The sequence below is a fragment of the Cyrtonyx montezumae genome, unplaced genomic scaffold (assembly GCF_038088225.1).
Source record: "Cyrtonyx montezumae isolate F1298 unplaced genomic scaffold, pur_monq_1.0 scaffold_17, whole genome shotgun sequence".
NCBI lineage: Eukaryota > Metazoa > Chordata > Aves > Galliformes > Odontophoridae > Cyrtonyx > Cyrtonyx montezumae.
In genome coordinates this window covers 27605960-27622443 of record NW_027071903.1, presented here as the reverse complement: position 1 = coordinate 27622443, position 16484 = coordinate 27605960, and the positions used below count along the sequence as shown (strand labels likewise).

The 16484-nt window shown below is 38.8% G+C and overlaps 1 protein-coding gene across 1 annotated transcript in view; it reads right to left on the bottom strand.

Annotated features, from left to right (window-relative positions):
* The window catches only part of ADAMTSL3 (ADAMTS like 3), a 173382-nt gene that overhangs the window by 79632 nt on the left and 77266 nt on the right, over positions 1-16484 (bottom strand). Inside the window, exons 3-5 of the mRNA XM_065733955.1 lie at positions 13990-14117; positions 12258-12303; positions 5774-6010 (exon numbers count right to left, since the gene is read on the bottom strand). Coding sequence (XP_065590027.1) covers positions 5774-6010; positions 12258-12303; positions 13990-14117 — 411 coding nt within the window. The remainder of the gene's footprint in view (positions 1-5773; positions 6011-12257; positions 12304-13989; positions 14118-16484) is intronic.

Sequence of the window (16484 nt, the reverse complement as noted above, 5' to 3'; positions counted from 1 at the left end):
CTGAACACAGTACTCGAGGTGCGGCCGTACCAGAGCTGAGTACAGGGGGATGATCACCTCCCTGCTCCTGCTGGCTACACTATTTCTAATGCAGGCCAGGATGCTGTTGGCCTTCTTAGCCACCTGGGCACACTGCCGGCTCATGGTAAGCCGAGCATCAACCAACACCCCCAGGTCCTTTTCCTCTATACCCCAGTTCCTCTATATCCCAATTATAGCTTTGGGTCTCGCATCTCTGCCACGGAGCCAGCACAGCTCAGCAGCAGCCCTGAGAAGCTGACCTGGCTGTCAGCATCTGCTAAGAAGCAGAGCATGGTCCATCCAAAAGTCAGAACAGAGGACAATAAACAAGTCAGAACGATAGGCAGAAGCAGACGTACCATGATGTCCAAGTTTCACAGCACTCAATACAGAGAATGCAAAGCAATAAAAAGATAAAAAATACAGTGCATAAAATTAATTTCATACGCAAGTCCCTAAAAGGCCTTTCCACATCTTCTGCAAACATTTTATATATGAAGGCAAAAGGCTAAAAAGTGTTCCACAATTCTGCAAATCCACTCCTATCAAATAAAACAAAACGTTCCCAAATCATGCAAGTCTTCCTGCAGGATCTGCCACATGCTGGAGCAGCTGAGAGCCCATAGGACCACCCAGCAGGAGAGCAAGTACCCTTTCCTACATGGTTCCCATTTTAGGAAATACACACATGCAGACACAGAGGGTAGCACACAAATTCCCATTGGGATTTCTGCTTGTGAGAATGATTTTTGAAAAAGATATCAATATATTGAATCAAATCACTTTGCTGACTTTCTAACTGATTCCAGACACATTTGCTGCAGCACTGGGAAATCTGAAGGCTCTAGTTCAACAAGATACTCAAACCATGAGTTACTCTACTGACTTTATCACACTCACATGCTGCAGGACCTTGCTAGGCTGGGAAGTACGGTCATATTTATATTAGGCTCACTAAAATGAATCAACACTTGGCAAAGAATTGCTTAGAAAAAGAGACAGATAGATAAGGAACTGGAGATCAGAAAGAACTCATCCCGGATCTGACAGAAAGGATAAACTTAGACAGTAAGAAATCCCTGTGGGCAGTAATCCTCCATCAGAAACAGTGGTGTGGAGAAAAACAGGTCTGAAAAGAGATGACAATTTCTAGCAGCAGTGAACAGCTGCTAAGTAAAAGCAAGTGATTCCAAATGACGTTTTCAGCGTCTGTGAGCACCCCACTGCTACATGCCTCACAAGCCCTCGTCCAAGTTGCCAATAACACCATCTCAAGGGAGCCGCTATCCTAAGGCAGGCTGGGACATGAAAAGGATTTGAGCTCCTTACAGTGCAGTCTGCTGGCCTGGGCAGTGCTGAGAGCCTCCACGGGAGAGGAAGCCAAGCCTGGGAGGCTACAGAGCAGGACCTTGGCGGGTCACACAGGACGTGGTAACCCATGTTCAGCCCTCTCCTTCCGTGGGAGTTCTGGAGATGCACCAATGTTTCCCAGCTGAGTTGCAGCTGGAGCTCCCACTCAGTTTAATGAGATGTCACATGTATAATTGCATAAAGATTTTCATATGGAGTTTTTTTGTGCTAGAAAGATCTACTGAATCTATGTGAGCAGCTCCCATAGTTGCTCTGGATATGGTCCAGCCTGCCAGCCTCAGTGCTGCAGGAATATGTAGATGTGTGGATATGTATGGGTCTCTGCCTGGGGATCCCTGTGCTCTATGTCGATGGGCTACTTAATGGTACCTGGGGAATGATGCAATATCAAAGCTAGCTTAACAGTGGCTACCTCAAAATCAGTTCCTCCCATAGGTTACTTGAGGTGTGAAGGCTAAAGAGATGAAAGGCAAAAATTGTAATGTGGATTTCTGTTATTCATAAATATAAGAAAGAGCTTGTAAGTGGTTTGTTGTTCTTGTTGGGTTTTTTTTGTTTGTTTGTTTTGCTTTCCCTTATGTCTCTTTATACTGCTATTCAAGGACCAACTACTCCAACATTCTATGGAAAGTTTATCTTAAATAAAAAATTATCTTCATTATCATTTTAAGTTTTAACCATAAACAGAACTTATACAAGATCATGAAAAAACGTGCTATCTTCCAAAGGCCTACAGCAACAGCTTTCAACGAAATCTGACAGATACTCACGTCGAGGGTAAGAGCACTTTGGTGGCAAGTGTGCACGATACCTTCTTGGTATATCATGACACATGACAGAAACACAGAGCATGGCAGAAGTCAATGGCACTTCATTTGACTTACGAGAAGTGTTCTAATGTCAGCTAAATTTATGCCATATGCTACAAAGCAGAGTGTAGTGTCTGCCTCTTCTGGAATACAAACAACTCATTGACACTAAATGGAAAGTTCACCGGAGGATTTACATCATCACTGACCTAACTGACAGCCTAGGACAGAACTTCTCAGGCTGCTCCTTAGGACTGGTAATGTGTGGTTTAGGGTGATGTGTGTTCAAAAATATTACTCCAATTTAGGAAAATTATCACTGTAATCATTTTAGGTACCAAAATAGGTAAGACTTAATTCTGTATTTTGGTAGGAAAAAAAAAATTACAAATGAGAATTAAAAATGAAAAACCAAAGCCAGGCAGGGCCCCATAACAGGCGGAGTAACTGGGTAAGTGTTGCCCACACATGTCTGACATGCAGATGTTTTTAAATGTCTCCACCCACATCCAGATGGGCACAGCAGGAGTATATTCCATGAAAAAATGTGTTGGGAGTTGAGCAGAGAGTATAAAAAAGATCAGAAGTTAAGTGTGAAAATCCTCCTGACAGTGAAGTTTTGACCTGTCCCTATTTAGTACAAGAACTCAGATATTTGCTTTGGTAACAGAAGAAATACAAAAAAACCTTTGGTTGAATTAAGCCTCAAACAACCTCACTCAATATTAACTTTCCCAATAAACTTCTCCCTGCTCCACCATCCTCTGATTTTACTTTCCCTGAAGACACAAAACTTATTCAGAAAACAGTTTTGTTGTTTCATGATTTTTTTTTTTTTTGACTCTGTTGTTTAGTTTGGGTCTACTTGCTAAGGGAAATGCAAAGATTCAGAATGGAAGGTGAACAGCAGGAACCTAATGTCTCTGTACACATAAATTCATGCTCTGCCCAGGAGATTGATGGAACAAGAATCTGAGAGGTAAGCTTTGTGATGCATCTCTACAGGAAGGAAATGGATGAAGTGCTTATGGCCTGGAAAACTGAGATCTTAAAGAACTTGCCAACTTTCTGAGACAATAAATGAGCAAAACCAGCACCAGTTTAGAAAAGGACTGAGGCAATCCAGTTTCCTTCTACTAACTCTTCGATGCTCCCAGGCATAAAAGCAAAGATATCCACATCAGCAGTATGACATGTTTATTTAGATGAGTTCATTGTAAAAATGCTTGCCAAGTTATTTTTTGGCTGTGCCAAGTATATGTCAGAACCCAACAGACTGATCTTATAGCAACAATCCTGTAGAATCAAGGTTTTTGGTGTCTCTCTCCCTCAACAGCAGTTAACTAAACAACAATATTTTTCCAGGAAAGATTAGATGTCAATCTGTTTTCTTTTCCTGCTTAAACAGGAGTAATAACAAAGATTGGTGTCAGTTTCTGAGGAAGCCCTCCCCACTGCTGTCCCTTTCACAAGGAACCAACATTTCCAGTCTACCCCACAAAGAGAAAAAGGTTATTCAAATGACCAAGGACTTGAAAGGTCTTCAGTAAATATAACTGCAAGTGTTGATAATAGCAAAACTGCTAAAATATATATATATAAAACCTCTAAGCTATTCTTGCAAGACCTCAAAGAAGAGCTACATCAGATTCAGGACAATACTTCTGTACTGCAATAGACACAAACAGCAGAGGCTTCTGTAGATTATCATCTGCAAAATGCATTGATATTCTCCAGCCTGAAATTTTGTATTAAATAAGGAAACACTATAACAATATTCAAAAAGTAATGTATTATTTTGCAGGTGCTTCCAGTGTTTACAGAAATACATCCCATCTAAATACACAGTGTAATGAACACCGTTGGACACCATTGTGAAATACTATTGACAAATGTTGTCTTTTGAAGGGCAAAACTGTAAGGAATTCCTCTTCAATTACAGAGGCAGCAGATGCATTGTGTGCTGGCATGACTGGTATTGCAAATGTAGCATAGACAGAAGTCACAAAATTCACAGCAAGGTCCAGATCATATATTAACACTGCTGTCATCTGCACACACTGTTTGCCAAACATTTTGTATTTTCCCCCATAATTGAGCTATTTTGCTCATCAGGCTATATCCTGTATTTTTGAGCTGCACACATTTTAGGCATTGAATAGAACAAGTCATTTGCAGAGAGAAAAAACTTAATTGTAATAAAATATCAATAACATACAATCAATTTCAGTCACAACTTCAGCCTGTATAGTAAAGTTTACCACCCTTGGAAAAACACAATGACTGATTACAAGTTATTAAGTATGAAATTGCTTCAGCAAGTCCTTATGTTAAGCTATTAATATCACCTTGTAAGGGCCTCTTATACACTTGGTAAGTGGCGCACATTTGTGCAAACATGACAAGTGCCATAGCTGCTTCCAACTGCCCAAAGCCCTTCAGCTGATGCAGCAAATGTGGTGATACAGAGACTAGGCAGACAGAGAAAAGTTGGGCTAGGACTGGATGAAGCTTGGAACAATGCTGAACGACCATCGACTGGCTTGTACTAAAACTGAAATGAAAAATGATGATACTCAAGCCAAAGAACTGTGATGTTGCCCTCCCTCATAAATTTCTGTTCCCCAGTTACTAAGGCAGCACAAAATACTGTGATTCTATGCTGCTGTCTGGCTTTGCTTCAAGGTCACCAGGAGGCTAGGGCTCCTGATCCAGGGCAGCCAATAAAGATACAACACCTCTTGACAAGGTGCTAAGCCTGGAGATGAGAAAAAGTGAAGAAGCAGCTTCACCTTGTTCTGTGTGAAGTATTACCCATCTGCCAACCAGTTTCATTCTGTACTTGGAGCTTCTGACCCAATTATCAGATTCCTGGGAACATCTATCTTAAGTGGCTGGATCTCACAAGCCTGAGACTACCTCTTCCATCAAAGAATAACCCTGAAGTCAAGTAAATCAAGAGTTTGGCAGCTCAGCAAGCCTTGTTTCTTATTTTTAATGCTTTTAGCAGAGGCAGAACCTCTCCTCTAGAATAGAGATCTATAAATTGCACATATATGATAGAGATCTCAGGAACTTCAGATTCAGTTCTTTTGAATGTACTTTGTTAAAAAAAGAAATACTACTACTGTAGGCATATTCACTGCATAGACTAGGAGCTCCTTGAAGAAATGAAGGGACAAGAGCAACACGTACAGCAAACATACAAAACACCCCCACGAATCTCAGCAAGAGCCCATAATACATCAAATATTTTCCTTAGCAGAGTTCATGAGATATAACTCACAGAAGGAGATTACAGTTTCTGTAATTTTTACATCACTAAAAATTACAGTATAAGAATGAGTAAATGCTATTGACCTCATTTATATATAAAAATGTCAATGCCTAAGGCAGTCAGGAACTTCTGCATGCAAGAGAAAGGTAAGTTATCTACAATCCTGCTGGCAGACCTTGCAGATACTTCTAAAGAAAACTGATGCATAAAGATGAAAAATAACCAAATAGTGACCACTTCACGTGTGAAAGTACCTCTCAACAGAAGTCACATCCAGATCTGCACAAGGACATACCTGGCATATTCCGCTAATGCACATATCCAGTGATTCAGTATTGCAGCGAGTACCATCTAGTACTTTGGGGGCGAGCTCCACAATCAAGTTCTTTCCCAGAGCTTGACACTTCAGGGCACATGGAGCAGCAGGGTCATTATACACGGGGATCCACTCATAAAAATGCCCCTGGTATTTGACATCATTGTAGGCTGAACACTGTTGTGCTCTGAAGTCACCAACATCTGAAGGGCAGTCCTGAAAACAAACCAAAGGAGATAATTTATAAAAATAGGCAGCCCTTTGCATTTGTAGTGGTTATCTGAAGAACTATGCAGAATCTGTTAAGGTAGGCTTGGTTCAAGAACAGATCTTCTGTGTCAAACATGTCACAGTGTTCTACTGTATGCATTAATACAATTTACATTGCTTAATCCATTGCTTACAGTATGGGCAAGAGAATACTGCCCACATTCCAGTAATAGCAGAATTGATACACGAAAATAATTAAAAATGCTACTTTTATGACACTGTGATGCATTCACTTTTAAAATCTGGTCCTGTAATTTGATATTTAATATTTTTCTTCCCAATAACTTTTTCCACTTACGAATTTCAAAGTATTCTGCACTCATGCATCTGTTCATATGTCTGAGAATTGACAGATGCACTGTACTGCTACTTATACATAAAGAAATGTGTCTAATCAGTATTGCTCAGAAATGGGGCAGGAGGATTAGGAGGAGACAGCAGCACCTTTTCCTTTAGTACAATTACAAAAAGGTCTTTACCTCAAAGAAAAATTAAAATCTTATCTTGCTAAAATAAAACAGAATTACATCGGTGTTGATCAAAGGAGAGAGTTCTAATAGTTCCTTCTTTCCACACACAGCCTCAGCATGCATAGATCAAAAACCAAATATGAAAAATGCTTCTTTAACAATGTTTGAAATAAAAAATTCTAAGATATTTCTTCTGTACAAAACATTGCACCCAATGACATTAATATTAAGCTGCAGTGACAGGACAGGAGATGAATACTGATTTATTCAAAAATAACTATACCAGAGTAAGTTAGCATGGACAAAGGAGTTAGCATGTCAAACAATCTCTCACTCTCATTTAAAAGAACATCCAGTATCCAACAGTCCATATGCCAGACCAAGAATTCCAACCACACACAAGCCAGCTGTGAGGCTGATTTTAATGAAGATTTGTTTTCATTGGATATAAGGCTGAAAGGCTGTGATGTGTTCCCTGACAAGAAAAACTAACAAAGAGCAAGTGCATCACTACAGTTTAAAACATACATGAGAAAAGTACAAATTCTGCTCCAATGCCCTCATGCCTGACATACTGCTCGTATTAGTCTGGATGAGTTGGTAGTGCATTAGCTTAATAACTCACCAGGACCCTAGATTTTTTAATTTCACTGTAAGAAACAGAAATATCTCTGGATTATTTGTAGTCTGCAAGAAACTTCTAAAATTGGTGGTGTAACACATGGGGCTTTTGCAGCGTGCACTCAGCATTCCCAGTAATGCTTTGCAACACAGTCCAGTACTACACATTAGAGTGAAAATAAATCAAAATAGTCTGCATTATTTTTATCTGGGATAATTTTGAGTTAATAAAATGAAATAAGATTAGGAAAATCTGCAGTTATTGTAAATCTTCAGATGTTTTATCTCTACAAAACCCCGCAAGAGAGCAGTTCTGAAAATATCAAGTAAATACTGTTAGAAATCACCCTTACTTACTGTTACTTCAAAGAAAGCCACAACATTTGCATAGGTGTAAATGAGAGCAGAAACTGGCTCTGACTTATCTGTCACCTCCCATTTACCACCACAGAAAGTCTAAAAAATTCAAAGGACATCAGAGTTTATATGGAAACCATATGGCATTTACTTCCACCAATAAAGGAGCAGCTAATGATAAAAATAGTTGACATTAGATTCAAGTAAAGTTAGAAGCAACATTTTGGAGTAATGCTATTCAACCACGATGCAGAGCTAGATTTTCATCACAAAGAATTAAAGTGCTATCTGTAAAACAGGCAGAGCGATGTCCCTAGGCTGGGTTTTGACAGGCTGTTGTTACAACTCATTATCACAGGGTGTTGGTGAAGCGCCAAGACACTAACACCACAATGTCAGGATGTCAATCCATGGTCACAGTACGTTTCTCACTGATTCAACACAGTGCAGCTCCTTCCTTCCATGCTTCCTGACTGCTTGAGAACAAGTGAATTCTCATCTCACTATTCAGCTTTGGCATCTTCAAAGCACAGAAAGCAATTGTGGCATTCCGTTCACACGCCAGCCCCACCTGCTCTACGTTGGAGCTGTGTTCAAAAGCAGGTGCATAAAAAGAGCATCACAGAGATAACAAAGGGCTGCAGTTATCGTTTACATTATATCAGAATTTGGGTAGCAACCAAGTTCTGATGCCTGTTTTCCTTGCAGCAATATCTAGCTGTATGAAGGGGTTTATAATCTAAGCCGAAAGATGAGCATAGAAAGGAATGTAATCAAGACAACAAGAGGTCTCAAAAACTTCACACTGATTCCATTGGATTAGATAAGAAAAGTGAGAAGAAGATTAAAAGGAAGGAAGGACAGGTGAGTGGCAAGATGTGTGAGAGGCAGGCAAGGGAGAAACGTGGGAAGTGGCAAGGCCACCTGTCAGCCAACAGTATGTTGGCCCCAATCCTTATTCACTCTGTCCGTCTGGTTTTCATCTATTTCAGATATCAATTCAATTCCTTTGTTCCCTCTACCCTATCAGTATCCCACACTTTTTTTTTCTGTTTGTGAAATATTTTTGCCACCAATTTCAGCATTATTCAGATTTTCTAATTTCAGCAATAGTTCATGAACAAAATAAGAAAGTTGTATCAGGCCCTGTGATTCCTGCCAACATTTACACTTCTGAAGGAAAAAAAAAAAAAGCAGAAAAAGGCAGCAAGAAAATTCCCAGTAAAAATGATGACACCAAAGAAAGTCTAGTCCTTTGTCTAGTTTGGTTCTCTGAATCTCGCTTTGTTGAAACCTAGCCAAAAGCAATGAAGTCATTGTTTTGTTTTCTTTCTGAAATTAGCTTTAGGTTCTATGTTATTCATAGGCAGTTTTCAGGCCACTTCTGAGTAAAATCAAGATACCTGAACTAGAAACCCTAGCCAGGAGAGTTAAGGGTACATCAGCATTACGAAAAAATAAATGATCAGATTAGACAGAAACTATGTAACTCAAGATGAAATACTGTAGGAATAGAGCAGACACAGCTCAGCCAAGATTTTCTGGTTGGGGTAAGTGATCTGGTCAATGAATGGATGCTGAGACAATAATATGATGAATATGTTGAACAGGTGTAAGCATTATTTGTATATAATAAAAATTTATATTAAAATTAAATGTGAGAAAATCTGCTACAAAATAGTATTTTTGTTACTATAGGAGAGACATTCTGGCTTACATGGACGTGACTTTTTGGCACCTAAGAATGTGAAATTTATGGGGAAATGGCCCAAATAACTTGTTCTGTGAATAAGACCCTAAAGGATTATCTTAAACACTTCCATATAGTGTACATCATAGCATTAGAATGTAACAGTATATACAAAAATGGAAATACAAAAAAAAAAAAGACTGAAAATCTCACTGAACAGCATACGATTAATAGTTTATATTTCTGTAAGAAAAGCTGAAAGCACACACAGCTAAAAGAAATCCTGTATCCAACAGACCATTTACAATAGAAAGATAAGCAGGCTAAACATATGCCTTAATAACCTCAGCAATTATTTTGTTGCTAAGACCCTGAATTAATTTTTTGATTGAAATATCACTAATATTATTCTGGAACTATGCTCGAGTTCAATGAACTTGCTACTTGCTATTACAAATCCAGATGAAACCAATTTTCTGGTAAAATGATTCTTGTTCTTTTCATTAGAATGACACATGCATTAAGTTGTGCTTCATTTGTACTCCTCAATATAGATGTTAGTGGTGTAATGTATCATGTAGCAAAATTACATTTGCAGACAATTTTACACAGTGTATATATAGTGGACGTCTCCTGTGGTTATCAATAATACCTAATAATATGGAAAGAAGCGAGTTTAAACTCTTAATTTTCAGACTAAAATTTTACTCTTAAAGCGAGAAGCATTCATTAGAAATAATGCTTTGGGGAAAATTATATCATCTGAAACAGAACAGGTCTAGCCCTAGGTTGGTATTAGGTGTAAGCTCCTATTTCAAGGTTAAATCAGGTCTAATACTTGGTTTGAATTCAGTGAGGCCAAATTCAAAGATCAACTTTCCACTGTACTAACAGTGGAAATCTCATGAAATTTATTTTTCTCATGAGTTCTTCATTATCTGATCCATAATCTAGGAAAAACAGTTCCTGAGAGATTCTGGCTCTATCTGAACTAAAATGGAAACCTGACCCCTCTCAGACATGCCCCAAAAGCAGAACTGTAAATGCAGCTTCCTGTCTGGAAATTAACATTTGAATCATCATAAATGCAAACAGATTCACATACAAGATGCTAGCCACTTATCGCTTTAAAATAAGTCCTAAAGTTATAAAACAGGTCCCAGTGACTTCAGAAAAACCCCCTTGGAGTTCAGAAAGGATATAGTAATCATCTGAATTTTCTCTATAATGACGCATATGAGTGCCTTCATTCTCACCATAGATTTTTTACTGCATAATCCTTAAAGCAACCAACGTCTGTAACTGCTCAAATGCATCCTAAAAGCATGCAGGCCTCTGCTGATAGCAGAAGTTACGGACAAATTGATCTCATCTTTCTGCTTTTTCTGCACACTATGTGGTTTTCTATTCCTTTCGCTGGAGGACCATGGGATATGCTATGTTAAATATGCACTGTTGCACAAAAAGCTGTAGTGCACAACATCAAGCAGAGATGTATCACTGTATAGGACACAAATGATTTATGTATCATTTAGTGGCTGTTTGTTTATTGCTTACATACTGACTGGCTTATCTAGCTTATCACACAGCTTCCACGCATGGCATTTTTAATTCTGAAGTAAAGGCACTGTGCACTGCAGTGCTAGGCCCTTGCTTCTGAAAGGGCAAATGTCAGAGTATGTCTCCAGGATCTGGCTTCTGCATGCACTCGGCCAGAATTATTAATCACTTCCACTAATTTCTGCCAGCAGAAACTCAGGCTGCTGTGGTGGAAAATCCATCCAACAGCAAGGAGCAGAGTTAAAGCAGACTGAGGTGCTAGCAAGCCTTGTTTCTGAGGAGGAGGGCAGAAGCCAACTGGCACAGAAGAAGCCTTAGGTGTGGCAAACTGAAGAGTAGAGATGGCCAGTTCTCCCAGGAGACGCCCGGATTCAACATACGCACTGAGCCAGCTTCCAGGCCTCCTTGGGAGTACACGTCATGCTTCCTGGCTGCTGCCCCTGGCAGAAATCCTGAGGCTGGCAGCAACATGACCATCACCTGCTCTTGCCTGGGTGTAACTGAACTCAAGGGAACTGCAGGGCTCACCTTTTAAGGGGTGCTCGTGTGACAAGTGTTGTCTTTCTCCCAGAACCAGAAGCAAATGAAGCAAATGCACTAGAGAAAAGCAGATAAGATGTTTTTGCTTTGCCCATCTTCCCTATTTCTTGGAATGGGACTGTAAGGACACCATACTGTATTCTCAGGTAACCCATGTCAGAGGTGTCTGCAGATCATAAACCATTGCATTCTGAATCACTGTATACGAGGTCTGCTATTGGTGGCATCACAAAATCCTGCACACCTTGAGCAGACTACAACTCCTGAGGTGAGCAAAGCATCACTGCAAATCAGTGGAAAACAAGTCATGAATTATGCCATATGTGACTGGTTTTCATAAACGGTGTCTGTAAAAATAAAATTTGATTGCATCACAGTAACAGGAACTTCTCATTCAAATCTTCAGCTTCATATTCAACCACAGAAATGATCTATGCCAGTGTACCTAAATTACACATTCTACACATAGAAATATAAAGATCTAGGCTTAGGCAAATGTAAGGACATAATGTAAGTAGTAATTATGCAATTTAAGATTTGAAAGCAACACCCTCTTTGCTCACATAATGAGTGTCATTGTATCAGAAGCGATCACAAATGTTCAAGAGCCCAGCTCAATGCTCCTCCTCAGACAGCACCTCAGGAAAGGCACATGCTACTTTAAGATGTGAGCTGATTTGTTACTACTCCAAAGCGTGTAATTTTCCTAACAAATGATATAAAGTGTTCTGAATCACAACTGGCACTGCAACGTGGAAAGAAAACACCTATTTGGGAAACCTAAATTTCAGACCTCGTGGAGTCATGCAGAGTGAAATCTTTAAAATTGGTGATGACGACCAAAAGAAAATTATCCCCTGTAAGATTATAAATAAGCAGCAGCACTTCTTAAACTCTAACACATCATTTGAATAAGTAAAAGGAGGTGTATAATAGGAGTAAATGCCATACTCACATTACTACTGCAAGTTTTGTATCGAATATTCCGACCTTCACAGTTCCTGAAAAGCAGAATAGAAATGGTTATACTGCAGTACAGTAAAACACAACACTGAACGTTTTACAGCTAGTTATTCTCATGAAAATTAAACTTATTACTACCACCATACCTTAATCTGGATTCAAAACACAAAGTCTGAATATAAAGAGGACCTGGGGACTCGTGATTGCACTGCTATCTCTTCAGCAAAGACCATGTGGCTTTCTCTGTGAGCCCAATTTTCTACAAATCTTGTGAAAAAAACACCCAAAGCCACTTGAGTAGAATTCATAATTTTCAATGAAATTTAATTTTCACAGACTGCCCACATTCTTGAGGTACCCAGCAAATAGGAACTGTGAAAGCCAGGCAGCCCAGTTTCTTAGCAACAATTGTTAATAGTGGGCAAAATAAGAGGCATGTAATAAAGTCACAATTATTTATTGTTCTTCCATATAAATATGGGAGTGTGTGGGTTTCACACCTGTTTAGGAAAGAGTTTGCCAGACTTGCAGATAACTAGGAGTTCTGCACAAGGGAAGGCATTCCAGTTTGAAACGTGAATGGCAAAACTGAGTCTCTGAAAGAACTGAATACATATTCCTCATGACTTGATAGGAAATTATATTTGATGTGTCTAAAATCAGAAATAATATTTTTGAAGAATCCCTTCAAAATGGAAAAGGTCTGTCTGACACTGATGAGGAATGAATGAGGAGCTGGTAATTTACAGCTCCCAGAACACATTTTTCACTTTCGTATGGAAATCAATTGCAATTGTTGAGAAGTTTTTTGAATGTGACAGATTGAAAAATATCGTTTTAAAAGTAAAGAGCAACGGATGCCTGGAGCAAGAGTTCAACCAGCTCAGCTGAAGGCACAGCTCTCCAAGCCCAAGATATTATGCGTCTCAAATTTCCAATTTTTGCAAGAATGATTGTATCACAATATGCAAGCAAGTAAAGAAGGTTTATGACACATACAAATGTGAAAACTTTGTTTCACAATCACACATTTCCTGGACATTACAACAACAGTAAAGCACAGAAAAAAACTTTTAAAATACACATTAGTCAAAGTATGGAAAACACATGTTTTTTCACAGGGGAACACATTAAAAATATTAATAAAACCACAGTGGAATTTATATTGCCACAATTTATTGAGCTCATTTCACAGTCACTAACACACTAGCAGAATATAATTGCTTCTTGCTGCAAATATTACTATTTTCAAAATCTCTGCATTCTGCACTAAAAGAAACAGGCAGCATTTTATTCAGCCATCTTTAAAACACGCGTTTCATACCCTCTGCAGATCATGCTGTAAGCCTTCTTCAAGAGAAACTGACTTCCACATCACATTTAACGTGAAAAAAAACCTCAACAAAATAAAATGGAATCAGCAGTTAAAACGTGTTTAGGAATAATTCAAATAATGTAAGCAAATATGGATGCCAGCACAGATGCTTCTAAGCTGGTTGGGATCTTGTTTTGCCTCTTGCATTACTCATACTTTTATAATCATAGAAACATCATCTAGAAAAATCATAGAGAAGAAATTATTCCTAATGTCCAGCCGTAACACTTGATCTGTATAAAGTATTAGGTTCCAGAAAGAGAAGCAACAGTGCTTTTCTATGAACATGGAAGGCAGGGAATTATGGCACAGCTACAGAAGAATGAACATAGACAAGCGTGTGGCTAACCTGCCATTTAAACATCTCCTCAGTGAGTAGGAGGCTCCCCCACCGCAGGTCCGTGAGCAATCACTCCAGGCTCCCCAGGCATCCCAGGAGCCATCCTTATCTTCATCAGAACGGGTGATTCTGGAGGTCTGAACAAAATGAGGGTTGGAGAGGATAAAGACTTTAATTGACTTGCTCTATGTTTTACTGCTTGACATTAATAGCAGAATATGTTACTTTGCTATTTACAATGTCTCCATTTATTTACTGTTTTAATATACAATAATTGCATGGGAAAGGAAGCAGTGCTGGAAAGTACAGTATATTTCATTAATTGCCTTCTGCCCAAACATTCTATCATTCTCAATATATAGATATCCAGCACAAGTTTTTCATGAACTGTAGCCCCAGAATTACAGGTAGGGAAGCAAACCAAGAACGCAGCTTCATGGGAAAATGCCTCACTAACTTGAAAGAGATCAGAAAAAAGACTTAAAATGATTTGTAGCAATTAAACAGTGATTTCAGCTTCTAACATAAGCTTCAAAAATACATTATTTCCAGACAATACAAATGTAAGAATAATTTCAGACCAAAAGGAAAATAATCTGCTAGAACCCCTAAAAACATTTTTCACTTGTGTTGTATCTAGATGAAGAAATCTAACATCTCCCAGAGAAAATTCTCAAATCATTTTAGAAATCTGTAGGTTTTTAACATAGTAATTCAATATTGAAAAGCAACATGATTCAACAGCGCTCTGATTTAGGAGAGTACTTCTTATTTTATAAAATTCCTTCATGAAGAAAGCATAGGAAAATCCAGTTCAGAATTTACCCAAGCATTTCTTTCTGATTCCCCTACAATTGTTCAGCAATTGTTCCATTTAAATGCTACTTTTATTGGCTGTCCACAGAACCCTTAAATGCTCTCTCTGGAAAAATCATGTGCAGGTTTTTGTAACTTTCAAAAATGATTCCTTGAGAGTTGTCAGACATGCATGATTGGTGTGTTATATAGAAATTAAGATTATAACCCTAAATCAAACCCATTAGACAGAGAAATAACTCCAATCCTCATCATCATGGTGATAACATTTGCACATCAACTACTCCAAACACAGTAATGTGACTGATATTAATCCATTAGGAAGGAGAGCTGTAATGCGGATAGGAATAATGCAGTGACAGCAATTTATGACAGCGACCAGAGAATATTGACCAGTGTTTACCATGCACCAACATAACAGCAAATGAGAGAGAGAGAGCATAAAGATTTCAGCCAAGCTTTACTGAAACAACTGTTTTTATAGCCAACAGTTCATTCTCATCAACTTCAGTGAGCATCCAATCAGATCTCAGCGAGAGAAACAAAAGCATCACATCCACATTTCAGTCTTATTTTTGACTACACAGAAGGGCTAAGCTTTACGTGAAGTCTTGCAGAATCTTCACTCCAGCTCCACAAAACCCAAATGCAGTTACACCAGCCAGAGGGCTGTCAGTCAGCAAACAACACGGAGAAGAGAAATAAAAACATACTAAATAAATTGCATCCAAGTAAAAATGCAAGTCTTCATAGATGCCAAATAAAAATAAATGGAAATCTTTTCACTCTTTTAAACGTGTGACTAAATCGAAAGAAATGCAAGACATTTGTATACATCCCAACACTAAACCAGATGAACATATTTTAGTAATCCGTAGCTTTTTCAAAGAAAACTTAAGTAAGCTCATGAGACAAGACTCAGCCCTATTTTCTTCCAAAAAGCCTCGCAAAAGCAATTGGAAAGGAAGTAAGGGATGTATAATTTGAATCTTACGGTGCAAGAGAAAATAAGTAAAACATAACTCTCCCTTAAAAATCAAGAGCACCAATAAAGTCAGCTCATCTTCAGCCATGAAGAAAGTTGACCCAGAGAAAACCCTAACAATTCAAAGTGAAAACAGCGAATAAAAACAAAGCTGTTTTCAAAACAGCACCTTACAAGGAATATGACTCAGTACCATGCTGTGTAGACAGGGATTTTTTTCTAAATATAACAATAAAAATAATTGAGACCTGAGAAGACTTGAGTTGTTTGTGGGACAGCTGTCACCCAGGCTGCATTCACACTGCAGTCACAGAATTATAGGGGTTGGAAGGGACCTTTAGAGATCATCGAGTCCAACCCCCTGCAGAGCAGCTCCCTAGCCCAGGTTGCACAGACAGACATCCAGGTGGGTCCTGAACGTCTCCAGGGAAGGAGACTCCACCACCTCTCTGTGCAGCTGTGCCACTGCTCCATCACTGCACTGTGATGAGCGGTCAGAAGTGTAGCATTGAACACGCATCTTTTTAGAAACCCAAATGGCACAAAGCTAAACTTAGCTACACTTAAACATAAACAAGGACTACTCAAACAAATTTTGGAAGGCATTAATAATGGTACAACTGCACTACTCCACATAGCTTTATTGTTAATAGAAAAAGACAAGTCGTAAATTTTTCCATCCTTTCTTCAAAACACCAGAGCT